Here is a 24,748-nt window from a genome sequence, read left to right on the forward strand (position 1 = left end):
TATATTACTTGTGTGGTGTAGAAGATAATTATTTAAGAATGTAATTATGTAAGAATGTTAACATTCTTGTTATAATTCTTTAGTATATTACTTGTGTGGTGTAGAAGAGAATTATTTATGTAGAGATACTGCTTGTAAACCAATGATGGTAAGATGATGTCATGGGGTAGGACTGGATAAGTCTGACTTCTTCCTACTCCATTCAAGCATGTACTAGGTATAAGCAAATTGATATTGGATTGTGTGTAAAAATGTGTGTTGTTATATCAACTGTTTTATATGCTTGAAAGAATAAATCAAATCAAATCAAATCAAGAGGAAAATACAGTCTACCTTTCTGGATGTATTTGTAAGTGTAGCAGCAATGTGCTACTCTGCTTGCAGGACATACTGATCCATATGTGCAAGGAGTTAGGGTGAATCCCATTTCCCTTAATTGGATCCTCGTTTCCCTCACCCCAGGAGCCAGATCATTGGTTGTCCTGGTGATTAATCAGGCGCCAGGACCCTGCTCACACTGCACATCAAACAACGATTTGGCCCAATTCTAAAATTAGTCAGGGGCGACCGATTCAATGCTAATGTTGAGCCAAATCAAACTTGTTAGCACACAGTTGCAGTACACATCCGGCAGTTACAGAGCAACATCATCTAAAAGTGAACCAAAACAATGAGGTTGTAGGCTAAACAATGCACTGAAACTCACTATAAAGTAAAACCAGCCTGGAGCAGCAGATTTGAGTGTTGCATCACTGCAGTAACTAAACAGCAAACTGATCAACTGTTTTTATAAAAATAGACAAAATATCAACTTGTATTTGTTATACATAGGCACAAATATAGTAGTATTTCTGCTTTTATTACTAATTGCACTTTCAGATGTATCTTTAAAATCTTAAAATTAATATACTGTTATTACAAATACTCACCAATATTTACTGTACCATGAGCTGATCAGCAGAGGCGGAGGTAAGTCACACATATGCAAATCTCAAGCAAGTCCCAAGCTACTGTGGTGAAAATTAAGCAAGTCACAAGAGAAGTTATACATAATTCCGATGATGTGATAATGTTATGAATATCAAATAGTTAACTGAAACTTTCCAAAACTTCCTTTGATTGTTAATCGTGCACTTGAAGGCTGTAAACTCCCCCTTAGCTATGTCTTCCATGGCTATCAGGTACTCTTCTCAGTATAGAATGCATAATCCAGTCGATTCACCTATGCTGTACGTTTGTGTGAGTTTTGTAGTGACAGATGAAGTTGGATATCGTGGTACTTTGTGTTGCTGATTTTTGTGCTACAGACTGTGCATACAGCTGTTCTTGTCTTACCACCATCATCGACAACATAATCCTTCAATCCAAATTTTTATCTTTGGACTAGACCCCTCCATAGCTGCATCCTGCAACCTGTGTTACTCTCTGCTGGTCTGCTGCATTCTGGGAGGTTGCCAGGTTTGCAGGCATTGTAATAAAAATGACCGAACTGTGTTTCAAAAACAAAAGTAACATCTGAATATATACAGTAGAAATGCTGCAAATATTTAATCTAAAACAGTGAAGTACTTGAGTCACCTGTCTCAAGTCTAAATCAAGTCTCAAGTCATGAACATCAAGTCAAAGTCAAGTCTTTTACCAGTTTTAGTCAAACAAGTGCTGCGTCCTCAAATTTGTGACTTGACTTCAGTCAAGTCATGTGACTCGAGTCCCCCACCTCTGCTGCCCAGTAGCCAACATGGCTGCCTCACAGGAAGACGGTCCTGGGTGTGAATTGTCGGAGTTGGAGCTGCACAGCTGATGCTCACTCCTCTAACTTTATAACCAGGATTACTAAAGTTTAACTTCAATTAACTTAGCTGGACATTTTCTCCCATTTCTGCTGTTAAATTGAGTATGGAGGTCTGGTGTATTTCTCAGATTTTACAGTTTGTTTAAAATAAAATCCTTCCAGAGAATTGTCTATAACAACTCAGCCACTTGACACCACAAAGGGTAACCACAAAGTTACAGGTGTCAGATGTAAGACCAGAATTTATATTTCTAATGTTGGTTACAAGGTTAAAATTCTTTAACTGAATAGCTAAGGTTGGCATTTTAACTTGTTTCTACTTTTTTCTCATCCTAGTGTGGGATTTTTTTAAATGTTTATATTATTATTTATACCTTCAGCATGTCTAAACCAACAGGATTGCTAGCCAAATTTTGTTGTACACTGTGCAATGACAATAAAGGAATCCATCTACAAAGGAGATTCAAAAACCTTGACATTTGGTCTTGTTAGTCTGAAAAATAGTTTTGGTCCCAGTGAGGAAAATTATACTGATGGCTGGGCTTTAGCAGGTCCACGGTAAATAGTGTAAGTCTTAAAAATACTGTATGACCCAGTGAAGTAATGCATAAGAAAAGAATTACACTGAATTAAACCTTGAGGGGCCCCATGATAGATCCTCGACAAGGCAGATGAAAAATTGTCAAAGCCAGGACAGTACTGCTTACACCAGCCACATGCCGAACACAGTCAATTATACTGGAATGATTTACTACATTCAAGGCAGCATTGAAGCCAATGGGGAAAAGAGCAGTTGGAGCCAGTAGTCAGGGAAAGGTTGCTCCAAAACAGACAGCTCCTGAGACCAGATACATTTCCATATATGTTGTAAGCTTCCAAAAGAACGGTTGAGACATGTAGTACTATGCACAAAAACGCAATATGGAAAATGGGTCTGGAACTGCTGAAAAGTGTTTCATTTCTACAAGAGCCAGACCTATTGTATGTTTAAAACAGGATGGAACAGCCCCAGTGGCCATAAAGCTATTTACAGTAGAGATGACACTTGGGCCGACAATATCAAAAAGCCCCTAAGGAGGCTCATGGGGATAATGTCATGAGGCAGGTTGTAGATTTCATGCAAGAAATAGTCTCTATTAGGAAAGAAAGAGCTCAAAGCCGTTCAGGACAGCAGAAGTTACCAATGAAATAAAAATATTGAGGACGGCTGTAGGGCACACACTGGTGCCAGTGTGACGAAGGAGGGCATTTATTAGTGTGGAACAAGACCCATGAGGCTGTCCACTCCAGAAAACAGCTGCACTGATCATTTGTTTAAACAGCTTAAAGCAGTTTATGTTCAGTGCTAAAGCAGCAGTGGTGGAATCCAAGTGTGTACGCGTGTACTGTACTTATGGGTTCATTTCCTTTTTCCATGCTCTGCTACTTTATATACTGTAACTATATCACTACATTTCAGAACAAATGCCTGTTACATACAGTATGACTGCAGTTACAAGTTACATTATACATTTATAGATTAAGAGCAGCTGCATCTAATTAGAGTGGTTGGTTGTCAGTCATAGGGTTGGTTCTGTCCCTGACTCCTTCTGTCTACATATTGTTGTACCCGGTACCTTTTACCATACTGACTCTGAGAGACGAGACAGTCCAAGTAACTACAAAAACAGTGCTGATTTATTCCATGAACACATGGAAAATTAACATTACTCGCTCAGGCATCTTGCACCTCCACACTGCACGCAGGCAGATGTAAGATGAAAGACCCTGAACCCACCAGGCCTGTACATTATATCCCCTCGGTTGGGCTAGCCCCATACTACACAGAAACGTCAACCGAGATGTCTCTGTTGCCAGCTTTGCAGCTGGCCATAGCAGTAGTCAAATAAATCAATGTGTGAATGTGTGTGTCTGTTGATTAAGTGGTGTGTAGCTAAAAACATTCTCACAGACTTCTAGAACATGTCGTGACTTAAACATAAGAACATATTATGGTTAAGGCTACAGTTCTACACGTCATAATAATAATATTAAACACCCTGTCTGCTGACAGTCATCAACTTTTCTCTCTAGTTATCCTTGACCAGATGTACCCTGTAGAAACTCATAAGCAGGCCTAAGCATTTAACAGTCTAACTAGACATCCTGTCTCCACTAAACATTTCTAATACATAACGTATCCATCTAATTTCTATCTGACTAAAAATACCTAACAATATACACAAACCCCAAATGTTTGCATGTTGGAAAAAAGTGTACTTTTACACTGTGGCATCTTGTAAATAAATGTAAAGTATAAAAACACACTGTATAATTATTTTACAAAATATAATACAGTATTATAAATACTAATGTAAAACCTGGACCAGCTATGACACTAAAATGTTGTGTACATGTTAATTAACCACTTCTAATAATCCAGTATTATAATATAATACTGAAGTATTAATGTCGCCTTGGATCATGCTCAATCTCATCTGTTCTTGGAAGCTAAGCACAATCGAGCCCAGTTAGCACTTGGATATGAGACCAGCTGGGAATGCCAGATCCAGTGGCTGCTCTCAGACAATGGGGCTACATGCAATAGTGCCAGTCCCAAGCCTGGGTACAAAATGGGAGGGGTGCTTCATGAAGGGCATCCGGCATAAAAAACAAAAACTGTGCCAAATCACCTATGCAGATTGTAGTAATCTACTGTGTTGACCCCCAAGGAGCTGTGATAAAGGTTGGTGCTGATAACAAACCTACAGAGAACAATCCTTCAGCTCTGCAGTTCCCCTCAGCCCTAGGGAATAGTTTAGCATCTTCTAGCTCATTGTTTTGGCTTTATGCCTGCAACTTTACTGTTTTGGCTTACCCTTATCACTCAATCAACCTCTTTTCTAGCTGCAGCAAAAAAGTTATGATGGTCTATATGTTATTTGCACAACACCAAACCTCAAAGAGACGATGCTGCTACAGTTCTGGAGTTCTGTGTGGAATGTATCAGACTTGGCTTTTTCCCTCTGCTTTTTGTGTTGTTTTAATGCAAACAAAAGAAATAAACATGAGAAGGGGTGCCAATATTTTTGGTCATGACTGTAGCTGCTGAGCATAGTATAAGATCTAGCAAGAGCCGAACATTTTTCTGAGGAGCTGGTAGACATCAAAACAGAGCTAACTAGAATTACTGCCAGCAAAATTGACAGAAATGGGATGGAAGGAAGGTGACAGTGACCTTACCTCTGACCACCAAAATCTAATCTGTTCATCCTTGAGTCCAAGTGGAAACTGTGCCATATCTGAAGAAATTCCCCCAAGGTGCTACTGAGTCATCGTGTTCACCAGAATGGGCCATACAGACACACAACCCCAAACCATAACGCCTCTGGCCATGACTATCACCAGCGGGGAGGCATGAAAAAAAAGAATAAATATTAAAGTCATCTTTGTAGGATTGCCACTGTCCTGAATCCAAATGGATGATAATGTTGTTCTGTGCCTGCTGGATGTGTGAATAGGCAACTGTCTGCTATAACAACTTTATTGGGTGATAATATGTCAGCGCTGTGCTTACAGCCTGTTCTGCTGTCCAGAAGTGGACACAAATCAATGCTGGTTTAAGAATAATTAATTTTACATCATCTGTAACATTATCTAAGGGGCTAAGAGAGAAGCAGCAGATCACCCAACAATGCATTCTGAGGTCTAAGGACTTGTTGGAGCCCTGTGGTTTTTACCGTTCTGGGAATTGAGCTTTAAAAAAAACATTACTGTCATGACCTTCACAGTCACTTGATAATTTTCAGCAGTGCATTAAATAAAAGAAAACATTTTCTTTTTCATAATTTCTCACCTAGGAACCCAGGTGCAGGCACAGAGCCAGGACCGGCTTCTCTGTTTCTGTTTTCGAACCGAGAAAACACACTGGAAGCAAGACGTAAGCGTTACTGAAGCCTGATTCCATTCAATCTACACTGAAAGTGAGATGTGAAGGGTGCGTTCTGTCTTTAAAGTCATCAGTACAGCTGTCTGTCCTGGAAAAAAAAATAGTTTTCATGTAAGATCATCAGGAAGAAACTGTATTATGTAGCCTATGGATTTACTAATTTTATTGATGACTCCCCCCCGTTACAGAGGGAGAAGGTGAAACTCAAGCAGCCTGATCAGTTGCAACAGACACCAATAGAAACAGAAAACAGGATTTGTGTAATTTTAACAGCTCACCGTCGACATTACGCTTCACTAAATGCAGCAGAGGGATAAAACAGGCATGAAGCGTAAAAAAAATGTGAGGGTTCTCCGGGAGATGCATGTCTCTCGGATTCAGTGTGGATCCACACATTTGATATAATGGAATTTTATCTGCAGCGTGAGATGCATAGAAAACTCTTCCAAAAACAATTCCACAGTCAACCAAGTGCTGCTGCACAGAAAGAGCTGCTCCATTGTACTAATAATAGATTTACATATGATGAAAAACAAACAAACAAACAAACAAAAAAAAAAATCACAGCTCAGGGCTCAACATATTATATAGTACTGCGGCAATAATGACCATGCAATGTACTTTGGGACAGATTTACTGTCTGTTTATTGGAAGTCATGCCTGTTTATTAAATGGCATCAACTGTGCTTTAAATATTCAGCTTGACTTTTCCCGAGACTGTCCTCCTGTACAAAACGAGTCAGTGTGTTGTTATTGTATCCATGACAACGGTTATTTTAACCCAATCTTTTTTTAAGCCTGAGTAATTATTGTGTGTAAACCTAATGAAACTATGACTGTTCCATAATCATAACTGTGTGTTTATGATTGCTTCCATGACTGGGAAGGTAAAGTACACTTGTTGGTGGAACATCTGTATATGACTGTTACTATGTTGAGGGTCTGCTAAGTGTGAGAGGATCCTACGGGTCCTATTCTAAGGAAGGCGCAAAGGACATTTTGTATATTGTTGTTTAGGTTGGAGGACTTGTTGCTTGAGATTCTAACATTTATGACTCAGTAAAAAGGAAAACGTGCAGGTGAAAGCTAGAAATAACCTCTGAGAAAGATAATATAGTGTAAATGCCCAAACAGATTCAAAACAGTGCAGTCAAAGGGAACTTTTGTTTTCCAGTTCCAAAAACCAAAATAGGCTTTAAATTCATGTCTGACTCTTAATAATGTTGACAGGAACCATATAACTGAAAAGTGTTGTGTTATCAGCTGGTCCGACAGGAAAATAGCCCCACACATGCAAACATGCCAAGCGCTCTCTCCCTCACACACCCACTCTTTCTTACCAAACACACTCAGTACACAGTACATGGACAAGCTTTTCTTTTGAGGCTTCTTTGAAAACGTTTATAGGATCTTAAAATAGCTGTGCAGTCTGTGAGAACAGGGATTTAAAAAGAGAGAGTTACTATAGAGCCGCTATAGTGTGACATAACACAGACAAACACGCACACATCCACAGTACAACCCCTGCCATGGCCATCACATTGTACTCCCCAGCTGGGGCATGAGGAAACGGGGAGAGCAGGGAAGATGACAAGAGAAAAGTACAGGGGATGAGGTTAGGGAGAGGTGACGGGAAGAAAGGGAGCAAGAAAAACACATGGAGGACGACTGAAAAATAGAAGGATATAACAGAATGATGCAGGGGAAGCTCTCAGAAGAGTGAGGGAGAGTGTGTGAAAGATGACAGCTGTGAATAATGAAGAAAGATGTTATAATCCAGAAGGCTGGTTTGTGTGGGACCACCTCTGCTAGGTCAGCATGCACACACACGCTGAAGGTGAACAGACAGCATGTCCAGCTGAAGTAACTCTCACTGTGTGTGCGAGACAGAGGGACCTGCTGGCTGATAGCAACATCCTGCCGTTCCATCAAACACAGCACAGATAGGCAGCAGGACACACCAACACAGCCCGTGATGTACGCTAAGCAGCTGGAGCGGCTCAGCTGAGGAGAGACTGACATCTTCAGCAGCCGCTTCCAACAAGCAAACTGAGACTTGCTGCCAGCACAGACAGATAAACAGAACGGAGACACACATAAACAGACAAGTGCTGTTACATTGTCACCAATATCTTCCAAATAAATTTCAGCTAGGAATTTGTTTGCTTCACTAACAATCAGTGTGTCAGTATGGACAAAACAGTCTCAAATAAGTCAGAAAATAAAGTTAAACACTGGTTTCAAGTGACTTGATACATCAAGGCAGCTCAGATCAGCTGCAAGTTAATCAGGGGCTTCTAATATGAATCCAATGATCTCCTTTATTAAGTCTGGACATCTCCAACAGCACCACACACTTGGTTCCCATTCAAGGTTCCTAACTGTCAGGATGTTTAAATTTCAAGTAAATCAATAATCCTCCAGTGAGCATTAATCAATAATAATAATCCTCCTTGTTGTACTGAAAATCCAACAGCAGACCTCAGTATTATACTCCCCTGCTCTGTTCTTTGAGGTTGGTCTGTCTGATTTAGAGCTCCATCAACACTGGTCAGCAATGATGCTGTGCAGCTTCAAGTCAAATAGTATAAATGTCACAACCACTTACCACACCTGTGCTGAAGCACTCCATTGTGTTGTGTTTTATAGTGACAGTAAATATAACAAGTTACCTGCCCTGCCAGGATCATTTTGCTGATTTTCAACCTTATTGTTGTATATAACTTAAAGGAGTGACACATATTTTGTGCGTTATCACTGTGGCCAGATGGAGCCCTAGAGGTTCAAATCCAGTGACATATTGTGATTTCAGCTGATGGTGAAGAAACTGCCGGGGGGAGTTTTTATTTTGATAACATTCATTTTCTTCCCTCCAATACTGATGAACTAGGGACACTTGAGTTGACGTCGGCATTTCGGGGTGCGAAAATGACTCCTCGCTACAGGCACACAGATGACGCGGTGGATTATCTCAGATTTAATAACATGGTGTCAGCAGCATCTTGCACAGGCAGTTTTCACAGGCGCGGGGGGGAAAATAAACAAAAGCCTTAACTCTAATACAACTGAGCTAGGGAAGGTCTATGAGAGGGCCAGGGCAGGGCCTGAAAAGTTTTGATTGCTAGTTGAAAAGGGCAATTTGCACCCAAAAGGAAAAAGGGCAACTTGCCCCCTATGAACGCCACTGGTTGTCAGTGTCAAAACTGACTTATGTGCGCCAGAGTCAGAACAGTGGGAATAAAGCAGAGGCTTAGGCTGTTGTGACTGGGCAGCAGCATCACTGCTAGCCAGAACCAAGACTGAGCTGTCGGATATCAGCTGTGACTGACAGTATTTTTGCTCCACTTGGCCAGTGTCAACAAAACTCAACTCACTGTGATGCTGAAAGTTTTACCATAGGCTGTTTTTGCTGGAATGTGACTCTGACACCAGTGCATAAGGAGCACCGTTATGTGTGACAGTGGCTTAAAACGTTTCTCAAAGACAGCTGCTAACAGAAACAACAAATACAAACAAGAACCATCAAACCCTGGTCATACCAAGACAGGGCGCAGCTATGTTGTGTTCATTATCTGTGGTGCTTTTAGTATGAATGACTGAGTATGAATGTCTTCCTCTGACAAACAGCTATCTCTGATTTTAAACAATATAGCATTTCCCCCCTCTCTATTCAAATTTCTTTAAAGTGTGGTCTAACACCATGGTGTCTCAACACACTTTACAATCACATATTTAAAATAGAGACAGCCAAAAGTCCAGGATACTGAGAAAATAATGAGCACGGTGGCACATATAGTACAAGTCGATCAGACAAGTATGATGGTACAGTACCCTGTATGATCTTATATGTCATTAAAAGCACCTTGAAGTCTGATCTAACATGAACAGGAAACCAATGTAATGAGGCTAGAATAGACGTAATATGATCAAACTTCTTCATGGCTGATTTCTCACTGTGAATTCCACAGTGACTGCTTGGAACAGCTATGAACACATATGATTTGAAACACGGCTGGAGAGTTAGTTCTGACATATCATAAACTAGCCCTAACAATAGTTGTATATGGCCAGCATTGTACAGTAACTGGTGAGTTGTTGTACAGTAGTTGTAATGGCTACACACACAATGGGGATGAGAGTTGTTCCACCAGACATTAAAATCAACAGCCATTCTCTAAATCTGTGTCATCTTGATAATCTCACAGTAAACCCTGCTATTGTGTCGAGTGCCAGCCTTTCTTTAGGTTATCAGCAAAGTGATAAACCTGCATGGGTTGCATTGACCCTTTAGAGTGGATGTCCACAGTCGATGTAAATTTCATTCCCTTAAAGCAATAAGATGCTGCTTCTCATCCTGCCGTTTTCCTCCATTCAGCCGCATTCAGATATGCAGTAATGCAAAGTGAACTGCGTGCTCCGTCTACATGTACAGCTTTCCCATGAAAGAACAAACAGAATCTTCCACTGCTGGCCTGGTCAGGTCAAGGCACATAAAACATGAGTGTACTTTTTTTTTGTCTTTTGTTATCAATAATTCAGTAATAGCTATAGTACTACAACAATGAAAACCACTTCAGTCGTAGCAGCAAAGATGACTGCTGCCAATTAAAAACATCCTTGTAAAGTGCACTTTACTGGGGCTCTGCCTTCAGAGCCAAGGAACCACAACACAAACCAAGAGACCAGAAATGCAATGACTGTATTACTTGTCACAGGGCGTTTGTTATCTTTCTGATGTCCTTCAGCTCTGTTTGAATTTATATTTTTATTGGCAGTTACTAGCTCACAGCAGGTCTGGTCCAGTGAAATGTGATTGAATCAGCCACTCATATCCTTAAAATGCTGGATATTTATCTTTTTAGAGCAGTAGTAAGATAAGCATTCATAAGAATAATAAGAAAGAAGCAGTAATGGAGCAGTAAAGGACAGACCCAGACATGTACTTAACTTTAATGTGCTTAAATATTTTAGGAAGCAATCACGCAGACTGATAATATGTGGGAGGTTTTGTCAATCATCTGTCAGTTATTTAAAGGCCAAGGCAAATATCTACAGAGTCAACAACAAGCTAAACCTTTTCTGTTGTCAAGTATACAAGTGCAATTCAGCATCAGAAAAATCAAGTATAAATAAATGAGAAAGTCAAGAAAACAAAAGAGAGGAATTCAAACTTCATCAACAGAAAATTTAAGACCAAAAGGAGAAAAGTGTGCAAGGAAAGTGAGTGTCTCCTCCCACCAAAAGAAGAGTGAACATCACCATCTAAAGATGAAAAGCACACAGAGCTGGGGCAAACATTTCAATCGCCCTGCAAAGCTCGACACGTTCCTCTGACAGTACTAATATCGTAGTATCACAGCTGAGTTATGATCCAAAGTATAAATATTCTCAACGTGAGTAAGGCACATTTCAGCTGCTGTTTTACATATTTTGTTTGACTGTTTTTTTTTATTTCAGATTGGTTGCAGTTATTCCCCAATTTGCTAATTTGACTAGAACCACAAATTAAAACTGGTGTATGTGTCTATGTGAGTTTTCAGAGTAACACCCACAAAGGCTTCATTTACACAGTGTGATCAGTGACCCAGTTTTTCAGGGCTCATACACGGACCAGACTGAATATGTAATATTATTATGTAAACAAGGGGCAAAACATGTGGAATTAGATATTTTTAAATCCTTTTGGGCCAAGTTTAAATACATTTGGTATTCACTGATACAACTGATCTTAATGCACACAAGATATCTTAACGGTACTGTTTAAGTAACAACTTTATTTTCTGTCAGCCATTAACAACAGCAAACACTGCAACAGCTACTGAACTCATAAGCATTTATATTTTGAAACAGTAAAATATATTGTAGTGCGTTGGTGGGATTGTCTACATAATTAATTTTATGATATTTTATTACGTTTTCTTTAATTGTTTGTAAGGGATGATGCATAATATTAAGCATAAATGATGCTCTTTGATGTATGGTACCAGTTAGCTGAGAGCTAATTGGCAGATGTTTGCTCCCACTGCAGATGGAGATTTCATTGTGCATCTGGATTAGGTCAGTGTCTGTTCATCAAGTCTACGTGATGTTCATATACATAGTACTATGCAGGTTGTTGTAAATATAACCGCAAAGTGACCTTAAATAGCCTATATTTTCTGATTAGATGCTTCAATCGACCATAAAGAGATAAAAACCAAAATGTAAAAAGACATTTTTTCTTTATTTTATATCTCCATCTGCACCAAGTTAGTTAAATCTGACAACTCTGCTGTACATTGTAGTATAAACTGGTAAAACAGAGCTTTTGAAAAACAATGGCACTACTACTGCTACTAGATCTCTGCAATCAACTAGCTTAAATGTCACTGAATATAGGTGTTATTAAAGTTGCCAACATTTTTGGAAATATGCTGAACCTGACCACCTCTGCACCCTGACATTTTTCTCTTTTTCTCGTATTTTATTATGACTAAAGATCTTCAGAAAAACCATCTGAAAATGCTGTTGTAGACAGAGATCATTTTTACACTTAATCTACAAAATTAGCCATCTCAGTGTGGAAGCAGCTGGAGTTGCTAGTGAAGAGACAAGGACATGATCTGTCACCAGCTTCACATAAACAGCCAGCTGTGTTTGGTGTGGTGCCCAGCCAAGCTGGAAGGAACCGGGCATCAAGACCTGTGGTGTAAATGGAGGCAGAGCAGAACTAAATGCTGTAGTCTGGTTTAGTCACCATAGTAACCATTTTAACCCTCCCTCACTCTCTTTCTCCTCCTTTCTCTCTCACACAGGCACATAAACTCATCATCTAATCTTGCTTCATGGGCAAGATTCCCCAAAGCCTTCCAACACAGCTGACTGTTCCACTCAACCATCGCAGCCACCAGAGAATAATGCTGCAGGGAGACATGAGGAGACGGCAAAATGCAAAGATAGAAAAGAAGGATGGGGGGGTAGTGGAGCTGGAGATGGTGGGGAACAAGGAGAAGGATGTAAACAGGAGAGAAAGACGGGACAAAAGATACTGTACATCCTACTTCTGTTGTTCCATAAAAGGCTTCCACAAAGAAAGACCTCGTGTATCCTCGCTGCTTGATCCTTGCTCTTCAGAGCAGAAACAAGAGCTTTGGGGTGTCCTTCAAGACAGCTTCTCCGACTTCCAGGTTGAACAAGGACTGAGACGTAAGTAATGATCAAATAAGGGAATTGGGATGTATCCAGAGACACGAGGCTGAAGGAGTCACAAAGACACAATGGATGTAAAGACTACTGAGAGCAAGTGAAACATACTAGATGTGAAAGTAGGAAGGACTTGGTGAGTGAATGAAACATCAGTATATCTTCTACATGTGACAGCAGTTGAGAAGACCAGGCATTAAATATAAAGGAGGCTCAGCAGAGAACCTGGGCAAATGGCCCCTCCTGATAAGGGACATCTGAGGCTGGGACACACACAGTCACATGTACACATCCATGCTCACAAATAAGAAGACACCAAGAGCACCACAGTGGCGGAGCAAAGCAGAAGCAATATGCATGTTTAATTCACAACCTTCCATTTCAGCATGTTCCTGTTCTCATGCTACACACACTGACCCCCAACCCCCACCCTCTATTCCCCCACACACCAAGATGCTGGAAGTCAAAAGAGGAGATGAACAAGGTTGTCAGAGAATGACTGTGCACATATGGGGATGTGTTAAAGCCAGCAACACTTCCCAAAGTTGTCTCTTTATAATGGAAGTACAATATTCTAAACTAATCTGGTTGTTCTCCTGGGTTTAACATGCTCCTCCTCCCCATCAGTTCCACGGTCCCTAAACATGTCTCCCTCCTCACAGCACATTAAAGAAAAAATGGGTTTGGAAGGTTCTTTGATTTGTCTGGGCTCAACCACTAGGGTTGGAATTTATTTTCCCCAATTCTGGAAGAGGTAGGAGTGAAAAGTACAGTGTAGGCAAAAACATTATTAGTGTCAGTAAGTAGATCAAACTTTTTAAAAGGATAATGACAGTGATTTTCTGTTTATTGATTATTTTCCACAAATTCTATACAGACACCGGCAATAAATTGGAATTGGAAAACATTGTAATTTCTTTGAATCCGGAACCTAGTTTAGCTTATTTGTTTGTGTCATAGACCACCATTGTTGTCCAAAACCTATTAATAACACACCAGTGTGTTACGCCGCTGCACTGGATGACATGTTTCTTCCTCACTGAAATTGTGGGGTGTGTCTCGAGTCAAAAATGAGAATGTGAGAAGGTAGTGGACTAGTATAAATAGAGCAGAGGTCTCATGCATGCACAGTTGATAAACCATGTAGAGTGGTGGAGGGGGTGATTGTATCTGGCTGGAGGCATTCAATAAACTGTACCCCAGGCGTGAAGCTTTTTCATATATAGTTCACAAATATTAATTACAAACATACTCAGTTGGCAGTTTATTAATGCAAGTCAATACAACAGTCCTGCAATAAATCCTCCATTGATGAAGGCGATGATGTTTTTGTTCTGTTGTAGTGTTGATTGTATTGATTCAACTGTATGTCATTTTGGAAAATATACTGTGGGTTGTGGTCCTATTGAATTGTATTGTGTTGTGTTACTGTATATTGATGGGTCTTTCTATTATTTTCTGTCATTTTGCCCACCCATATCAGCGATGCTATATAACAGAAACAGCTGTCTGTATCATGCAGTACAGCTCAACAGATTAGTAAAAAGTTAACTCAGCTAAAACAAAAGGCTAAGTGCAGGTGTGGTAGCTGGAAACGAAACACACACAACTAAACAACAAAACCATGTGTTTGACAGCACCTGAAATGAACACAAAGCAACTGAACATACTCAGCTTTCTGGGAATTGTAACTGAGCCAAGAAGTCACACCGAGTAAACTCAAGAAAACCTTGACAAATAAAAACTGTCTTTTTGAAAACCCTGGGTCGCTGCAGTCAGTTACTGGCCTCCACAATCATGTTTATTTTCAGGGATGTCTGCAATGCCTGCTCCTGTTCATTTGATAGTGTGATGGCTGTGGGGCCAGCTACTGATAAAACTGACAACTGGAGAAAGCCTTTACTTGAAATGTGACATAATCATGACAGTTAAGTTTGCATTTTGGCAGCTTAATGCTGCTTTAACACCAAGTATTTCTCACTTGCACTGCCCACTTCCACATACATCCATTATTTTCGAGCACTTGCCTGCTCAAGTTTTTTTTCTGTATTTTCTTGGCACCATCTTCTTCCTTCTGTTTTTTTGCTCTCCATCTAAAACCAATGTGTAGAATACTACTGAAGCCAGGATAACTCAAGGTACCTTAGGATGAGCTGCTCATTTTTCACTACTCTACTACAGATTTGATTGTGACATTAACACAGTGAATGTGTGTATGTGGAACTAGATAGGGCTTTGTCCCACTTAGGCTGCAGAAAGCACATTACTGTTTGTTAACCCACAGTCATCAGGCTGAATTGTTACCAGCCCACTGGGGTTTCTTTCAATCTTCCAGATTACCACTACACCACTGGCAGCAGGTATGAAATCAACAGTCACACAGCTGAGAACTGCTGCATGGAGCCAGATCTTTTCATAGCAAAACATGTTTGCTGAGGTTGGTCTTTTTTTATTCTAGCACTTTATGCTAATGCTGCATCATATTCTGAAATCACTGAGAGGAGCTAATACAGCTGAGGCCAGTGCTGAAGTGAGGTCACTGGTCGCTGTAAGTCAATTGCAAGACATGTGTTGACCTCCCTGAGAGGCCTCATTACCTCTATAATAGTCTGGTTCAGTGCTGTCACCAGGCAAGACGCTACAATGCACCATCACGACTGGTGCTGAAATGATTGATTAATCAATTAGCTAGCTGATCAAGAGGAAACCAAGTGAGGAACAACTCTGATGATCAGTTATCCTTTCAGACATTTATTAAGTAAAACTGCCATTTGCTGGTTATAGCTTCTCATTTGTGCAGATGTTTTTTTAAACAATGGATTAATGTCATTATAAATGTGTTGTTAGGCAGAAGCAAGTCCAACCCAGAAGGATCCTCTGGTCTATTTCTGATCCCTTAGTACTGTCATATACAGTATGACACATATGATGGCTTATGGCTACTTTCCTGCCCTGTCCACCTCAGCAGCTAATACACAGTAATACCTCCAGATACAGAGTATGGTTCAGTGGGCAAAGCAGTCGTCCCCCAACTCGAGGGTTGGAGGTTCGAATCTCAGTGCTTGCAGTCCACATGTCGAAGTGTCCTTGGGCAAAACACTGAACCCCCAAGTTGCCCCCGATGGTTAGAGCCATCGGTTGAGTTGGCGCCGCAGATGGCTGCCTTGGTTCTGTACTGGAAACAAATTGCTTGTGTGTGACATACTTGGCCAAATAAAGGTGATTATTGATTATTATTAGATCACTTCCAAACAAGGTGACCACTTTATTTTGCTCCAAAACATCAGTATCCTCGCCATTTTCAAAACATTTGTCTATACGAATTAATTTCCGTGTTATATAACAAACTGAGGAGAGTTTGCTTCACAAGAGCCAGGTGGTATTTTTAAGTAGTGTCTCTCTAGCAGTACTACAAGGAATCAAAGTTTATGTCATTCCTACAATTGGTTTTCTTCATTTATTTCTATGTGATGATGGACAGTTTTCAGAGTGTCATGACTTTTTACATGTGGTGGAAAGTAACTAAGTACATTTACTCAGTTACTGTATTTAAGTACAATTTTGAGGTATCTGTACTTAACTTGAGTGTTGCCATTTTGTGCTGCTTCACTTTAGAGGCAAATATTGTACTTTTTACTCCACTACATTTAATTTATAACTTCAGTTACTTGTTACTTTTCAGAATCAGATTATAAAAAAAAAGTGTATAATCATAAGACTTTATTGATGTCTGGTGGAAAATTCACTTGTTACCCAGGAATAATTCAAATTGCAAACATATTAGCTAGTTAAAACTAGCCCCTGTCTAAAGCAGACAGGAAGACTGTTTTATTTAAAGGCCAGGCCTGCAGGAACACTTTTGAGGGGCTGGTTAGTTACAGGTTACACACACTCATGATCACACCTGGCAGCTGCCAGGAATGACCACAATCTTGTACTTTTGGCCACCGAGGGGTTCAATTAGAACAGCTGGAGGTCAAGTACCTTGTTTAATGCTGCAGCAGCGGCGACGATTGAAGACGTGTACAATGCAATTTATTGATTTTCCCTATTGTTATATACTCACTCAAGTCAGTGACCTTCAAGGTGCAAACGCCTGTCCGTGCCTTCAGCCAACTACTTCAGCTCGGTCTCTTTTTCACATAAATACACATACCACATCTCCCATCAGTTAATACTTCAAAAGGCTGCTTTACTGCAGCAGTTATTGGTTCCTGTGTTTTAGCTGCTGTGCCCTGAGCGATTTCAAAGCTAAAGAACCAGCTGTGTTTATATCAAAGCGTCTTCAGCCCGGCTGTCAGGCAGTGAGGTCTACAGAATCAGTGGCAGAGAAAGAATTCTGCTACATTTCTAAATCTGCACCGAGCATCATATCAAAATAAAACAAAAATCCAGTTTTAAAGATATTTTTTCTTGAAAAATCATTTTTCTGGCATTCCACTGAACATCAGATATAATAAAACTGGTGTACATAGCCCAAATTTAGACCAGTCAAAAAATACATTATTGCATGTTTAAACAAGGCTTGATCATCTGTTAAAATGAAAATGATGTACAGAGAACGCTACATGTTCTATGCAAAGACCTCTGACCTTATGAATACTGTACTTTTAAATGTGCACTATGGTAAAAAAGTCTAATTAACATAAAACCAATAAAATCATTCAGGGGGACCCAACCTTCAAGCCAAAATTCGATTGAAATTCTGCTTCTGGTGATGTTTCTGCTCTAAACTTAAACAAAAAAATGATGTGGCAGAGGCGCCTGATGCCAGTTATTTTGCAATCTAAAACCTACTGAGTGCAACATCCACAGACAGTGTATATATATGACTTAAGGGAACCTTGTTCATTTTTAACTCAGAACACCTATTACACATCCATGAGTTTTAACTCACTTGGAGTAAAGATAGCATTTATCAAAGGCTGTGGTTTGTCTTTATTTCATATTCCCACCAGCTGAGAACATTCACTATATCTGTAAAGTTGGCACTTTAAAGAATATATCCTTTGTGTGGGTTGGGGAGCTTGTCATTTTTCATGCTATAGCCTAATAGATTATGTTTAACTGTGAACTGCTTTCCAGGTTCAGCGTGTTTCTAAATTCTGTCAATGAATTAAATGTCTAATCAAACTGCACTGTGCTGGGACTTTGGCATTATCCTTCAACATTTAGATCTGACTGAAAGCAGGGATTACAGCTCCCTAATCACATCTCCAAAACACAAACACTGCATATAGAAAGAAGCAGGAGTATTTTTTTGTGTGCATGTGCTTGAATCAGTCTGCGCTTGTCATGGTCACTCACCTTGTCAGCCATAATCATAGAGGAACCCCCGTGGACTCCCAGGACTGGAAGTTGTGTCTGAACAGAAAGGAAGTCAAGGATCTGGGCAATGGCTTCCTGATCGGTGCCATCAGCAAATACGATGCCATGGAGACGAGTGTGTGACAGAAGCTCACACACCTTGGGACACAGTGAAACAAACTCAGGTTTCAAGCAAGGTGGGTGTGTGTGTGTGTGTGTGTGTGTGTGTGTGTGTGTGACAGTATGTGTAGCACTGGTGAACATTCGTAGCATTTCTCACCTGTGTAATCACAGACTTTGGGTCTGTCTCGTTGATCCTCAGTACTGCCACAGAGATATCAAGGGCATCGTCTGGGCGCCGAGATAACTGAAGATCTTGATCGGTAACAAGACGTGTCTGGCCCATTATCACACCCACACTAAGTGCCGGAGGCTTCTGGGATGCCACAGACGCCGTCATTTGGGAGAGTAGGAGCAACATCCAGCCCACTACACCCATCATACCCTGGAAGACACAGATATGAACACCAAACATTAACAAAGAGAATTTCTCGTGAAGACGGTTTGCTCCATGAAACCAAACATTTTCAAACCTGAACTTGTGTCACTGAGCTCATCCACTGAAGCTGTAACAATATTTCCTAACCATGATGGTTTCTGCCTGTTATCTGCAGTCTCCCAAAGGTGCAGGTGAAACCTGTACTCAGAGATGGTCACATGTTCACCAAAATGCTGATGTCATTTTCTTGACTGCTTAAATCTTTTTGAAATATCAGTGTTGGATGATCAGCTTTGTAGGTGCTTGTAGAGTAAACCGTCTAATCCAACAGTGTGCTTACACAAAAGGCACAAGGAGGGTTGATATAACAAATAGCCTATCAGTAAATGCATAATGGATAGGACGAGAGGAGTGTTTTAAGCTGCAAGGAAAGTAACAGATGAAACTTCATTAATCCAAGTGAGTGAACTGTTACAAAAACTGAAGGGCATCATTTTCATTTGCACTCTATAAAAACATTCTATACATGTTTTCCTTGTGTCCTACAAGACACCCAACTCTGTTTGTTTGAAAGAAATTGAGTCACACCTTGTGAAACGACTTCAAAATCCACTTTACTGAGGTGTGGACAGAATATATTTTCATGCAGCGGGATACTGGAGTCTTGTGTATTCTGATCATGTGTTCAAAAACACAGTAAGTGCTGTAAAATGATCCGCCCGCTTTCTCAAAGATTAGCTTGCATTTATCTTTGAGAAAAACAGTGTGACTCAGATCGAGTATGTGACTTGAATGTAATCATTAGTACGAAGCCAAAAGTGCAAAACCAAATATTACACGGCAGGAGCCGACTGGAGTTGGGAGTTTGGTCCTCTTTCAGTCCTCCACTATTCAAAAATCACTTATTTCAGATTCTAAGGGAGTGACCAGGATTAATCCTAACTTTCTGGTAAACTGCTAATTGGGCTTCATAAGGCGTCCTAAATCTCTCTTCCACTGTCTGGCTTTATTTGAACATCATCTATACCTGTAGGCAATGTTCACAGTAAAGCGCCTGCTATTAATGGATAAAATAACCATGAATTAAATGCAATCTGACTTCACCCCATTGATGGGGTACGAGGGGAAACATTACAAACTGCTAAATGATCACGTGTCTACATTGATCAGTACACAAAGTCACTGAGATGAAAAGTAAAATTTCTTTCAACATTCTAACCAAGTTTCAGCCTAACAGACGGGAGTCTAAGCTCCACTTCCCAGTTTCAGCTTACTTGTATTACCTTTCCCTGTAATGTGAGCAGATCTAAGAGAAGCAGATGAGTAGAGGAAATGCAGTGTGAAATGCCTTGGGCTGAATGAGAGCTAATGAAACCGTGATGCGAATGCTGCGTCGCAACTCAGCCAATTTCTTACACCACCACTGTCCAGCAGAGCTGAAAAACACCCCAGGAGGAAACATAACATCCACAAAATTAACCTAATGTCTTGATATGTCTTCATCCTTCTCTCTCCTCATTTTGTAACTTTGCATCTGTGGCTGCTAATCATCTTTTATCTGTTCATTTTCTTTTATTACATTTCTTTTTTACATTGTTTTTCTAATCCTGCCAATCTGTATTTCCAGCTGGGTTAGTGTGTGGATCTGATCCATGTCATCTCACACCCGGTGTAATCAGGTCAGTTAGTCAAGTCAGTACTTTCCCAGCTTGGTCTCTTTGCCCTGGTGCCCACAGACTAGCCTGCAGCTCCAGCAGCACTTAGCATACGCTGCTAAATCACACACCGCTACACTCCTGTCCCAGGGAATTAGCATCAGCTCCAACCAATGGGATGAGATTACAGTACCTTTCCCTGGAGTTAGCATCTGAGCTAATAAAACTAGGAGCAAGAGTATACTGTGCCACAGCTTCCAAAATGGTCAACGTAGCTGGAATACTTTGGGTCACTGAGTGTTCCTGCTGTCTTACAGGATTTGCCTTTGTGCTTAAAATCATATCCGCTGACTCACATGATTAGCTTCCAGAGGAGATGTCATCAGGGGTAACTATTGTAACATGTTGGCATTTATGCGAATATTTCCATGATACTAAAAAATGCAAGCTATTAAGTGTTCTTTCTTTCAAAATGTGTTAAAGGTGAAAGATTGTTTTAATAGCCATTTCACTGCAATAAAACGATTGCAAAGCCACACAAAGAAGCTTTTCTTCATCCTTATTCAAACATGTTTCCTAAATTGCACAAATTAGTCTTGTCCAAACACATTTATTTGCATGGCTGAAGTTTCATGGCTGCTTTTGTGAAATTAAAGGCAGATACAACACACCCAGTGCTCAAACTGCAGCTAAGAGGTCCTCAAGCTGCTTCAGTGACAATGATTAGAGGACCTCTTGCACACTATAACACAACCCAGAGGGATTTTCCTCAGTTATAGGCACATGTTTTGGTTCAACAATGTTAGCCATAATGCCTATTAAATAAAGCTTGTGTGGGTGTAATTGCATTTATCAGTCCACAATTTTATTTATTGCAATGAAGTAGCTCTACATACGTACATGATAGCACAAATTAGGCTCTCAGTTATGTGGGCTTTATTTCCCCAAAATACCTTAAAGTGATAATCCACCTAAAATCTGACTTGTAGGTTAAATATGCAGTTCTGTTTAGGTGGATTTTGACTTTAGGATTATAATTCTGCCATCCCTCGTACAAAGTCCCTTTCATTTCTTCCAAACAGGATCTGAATTTGTTACTATTACCTGTGACATCTGCAGTGATGTTATAACAAGAAATATATTGTTAAACATGAAAATGTTCTGCTAAATAAAAAAAAAGATGTTTAATGGCAAGTTTCATGTGCAAGAGACAACAAAACTGCACATTAATGTTAAACTACTGCACTGCATGAGGTAACAGTTGGCAGTAAGCTTTATACAGTCTCAAGGTTGAGTAATGGACTATCATATCATCACTTTTTTGTGTGCACAGCCACCGGGGTAGTATAGGATAGCAGCTGCCATCTGAAAATATTGTCTTGCCACCCAACTTTCTGCTCCTGGTGGTTTCATCATCAAATGTTATTTCTTTCCATGTGGTTTGCTAATGTCCATGTTATGCAGTTCCGAACCCTGAGCCAGATTTATGTACATATCTGGCAATCTGCATAAAATTAGCATCTGATTTACTAAAGTGGTAGCTAATTATCAGTTAACGGAACCATCTTTTAGGTGGATTCTGCATATAAACGAGAGCTGAAAAGATGCAGTTCAATGGTGAAATGCAGATGTGATTTGGTAATAAATCAAGAAAGGGCTCGAGCCCAGAAATCAAAATGTGGCAGTGACAAAATAAAAATCCCCATTAAATGAAAGTGCAACTTCATGATTAAAGCCTTGATTAAACAGTGACAGAAACTTTAGTTATTTACAGTTTACTAATCCCTATGGGAAAATTTCCTACTGATGGTGGCACCATCAGTCACTGCCTGGCCACCAGGGGTAACTAGGGATTCAGTATTTTATTTAAGGACAACACGTGAACTGGGCAGACCAGGGATCAAACCACTAACCTTCTGATTGGGAGACAACCACTCTACCTCCTGATCCACAGCTCCCCTGAACCCAAGCTTCTGGTGTAACGATACAGTGCTCTGTACCTTCATTTTACTACCCACCCAGTTATTGGTGTTTCTATTATAATAAAATAAAACCAGGGCAGTAGGAGTTATGAAGTATAAACAAACAAGTCATCACAAGTTCAGGTTAAATGGCCACAAATGCTCTATGCCCTCTGTTTGCCATAAATGGAGCAATACTCTCACTCTCTTTATACTACCATATAACATGCCCTCTGTTTGTCATAAATGGAGCAATACTCTCTCACTCTCTTTATACTACCATATAATTCCATGTATTCATTTCTGTCGTCACTGTAATTTCCGCAGAATGCAAGGTTATTCATTTTCCTCTCCATCACTCCACCCTTCCTTGAACATACCACTTCAAATCTGAGAATCTTTACTGAACACTGCCCCTTAACTACTGAGCTAATATACCAGAATGTGCAGTCAACCCCTCCTATCAAACCTCATTCTGTTTTCTATGTAGTCCTCCTTTAAATGGTAAATGCATAAAGGAGACAGATACACATCACCGATCACACTCAAGCATCTCAGATAACAGGCAAACCTTCAGGCCAGTACACCTGTTTGATAAGTAACATGCAGAAGTGAGTTTTATGTTGTCCAGTGCTATTGTCTTTATGAAACAATGTCGTTTGTCAACACTAGAAAAGTTAACAGTGGTTTCCTAAGTACAGTAGTTATAATAGCAGACAGTGAATTATGCATGTTTGGTGCTCCTACAAATGCACAACCTGCAAGGGATATACAGTATTATATGTGTTTTGAATGATTTGAATCATTATGAGAAAACTGGACACTGTTCATTTTTGTAGAGACAGTCAGAGATTAGCCACAGAGAGAGCATTAAAAAAAAGGAATCAAAGTAAGGTGGGGACAAAAGGTACATTTTCCCCTCATTCATAGTGTGGACTCTTTTTTTTTTAGATGGGAGCAGTTTGTTACGGTATTTGTTGGGAAAGATTCAGTGTACAGAAGTTAAAAGAAGGGTAGGCCACCCACCTTTATTTCATTTGGCTGCAATCATGCTGTGAGAAACTAGCCGAGCTCATCACATTACCGAGCAATTTGTGCTAAGTTATGTCTCAGTTGGGTAAAAAATAATAATTTAAACACATTGCAGATGGTGTTGTGACGTCTTCAAGGACAAACTGGAAAATTTTTAAAAGGTGTGGAATTTTTGTTTTCTGTGCATTTTGTTTTAATTTGGCAGCAGTTTTTGAAAGTTGGTTTGATTAGCATCCATTAGCAAATGTTTTGAATTTCAACATTAACTTTGTGCACAAGTGCGTAAAACAATGTATTGTCACCATCAGTATCTACTGTAGTTTACAATACTAGTACTTAGTATAGAGTTTGGACACAGTGTAAATGTAATCTGTGATGTTTATGCACACTGTGGCCAGACAGAATGTCGCGCTACTGTAACAGAATCAGAGCTGCTCACGCTCAGTAGTCTTAACAAACAGCGGTCTCTACCTGAAATAAATGTAATGTAATCTAAGGTACTTTAAGCAGCAATGCAGCAATATTATAAAAATATCTAAGAATATAAGAGAATGTATGCTGCATGGGAGCAGCATGTGCAGCAGTCAACAGTCAATGTGTAATTATGCATGTGCAAACTGAGAATGTAAACAGTACAGGTCGTCAGTACATGACGTATTTCCTGGTAATAAACTTTTTACCACTCACTGTCTGGTATGGCAGCACAGCTGCTATGGACCGCAAGCGCCTGCAGAGATGCAGCTGGTCAAGATGCTCTCAATGATGCAGCTGTAGAAGTTGCAAAGGATCCTAGGCGACATATCAAACCTCCTCAGCCTCCTCAGGAAGTACAGCCACCGCTGGGCCTTCTTGACCAGTTGTGTGGTGTTAAGTGTCCAAGTGAGGTCCTCACTGATATGGACGCCCAGGTATTTGAAGCTGCTCACCCTCTCCACTTCAAGCCCCCGAATGAACAGTGACCGATGAGTTCTCCTCTCCTTCCTCATGTCCATTATCATTCTCCTTCGTCTTGTCCATGCTGAGGCTGAAATTATTGTCCTTGCACCAAGACACCAGACCGGCCACCTCTCTCCTGTAGGCTGCTTCATCCCCACCAGTGATGCGACATATCACTGCGGTGTCATCCATGAACAGGGCGTAGAGGATGGGACTGAGGACACATCCCTGTGGGGGCCGATGTTTGTGATAATGCTGGCTGAAGTCCTATTGCCAATTCTGACAGTCTGGGGCCTGCCAGTCAGAAAGTCCAAGAGCCAGTCACAGGTGGGGTGCAGACCTAGTGTGGACAGTTTGTGGAGGACAACTGTGTTGAAGGTGGAGCTGTAGTCAATGAAGAGTATCCTGATGTAGGAGTCTCCATTTTCCAGGTGAGAAAGGGAATAGTGGAGGGGG

At 40.3% G+C, this 24,748-nt stretch overlaps 1 protein-coding gene across 2 annotated transcripts in view; it reads right to left on the bottom strand.

Moving 5' to 3' along the window:
* Nucleotides 1-24,748, bottom strand: part of grin2ab (glutamate receptor, ionotropic, N-methyl D-aspartate 2A, b) — a 112,169-nt gene that overhangs the window by 66,462 nt on the left and 20,959 nt on the right. For both annotated transcript variants that reach the window (XM_020622761.1, XM_020622762.1), the window contains 2 exons: nt 18,490-18,714; nt 18,210-18,368 (listed from right to left, as the gene is read on the bottom strand). In XM_020622761.1, the coding sequence (XP_020478417.1) occupies nt 18,210-18,368; nt 18,490-18,714 (384 nt within the window). The remainder of the gene's footprint in view (nt 1-18,209; nt 18,369-18,489; nt 18,715-24,748) is intronic.

The sequence above is a fragment of the Monopterus albus genome, unplaced genomic scaffold, assembly GCF_001952655.1.
Source record: "Monopterus albus unplaced genomic scaffold, M_albus_1.0 scaffold288.1, whole genome shotgun sequence".
Taxonomy (NCBI): domain Eukaryota; kingdom Metazoa; phylum Chordata; class Actinopteri; order Synbranchiformes; family Synbranchidae; genus Monopterus; species Monopterus albus.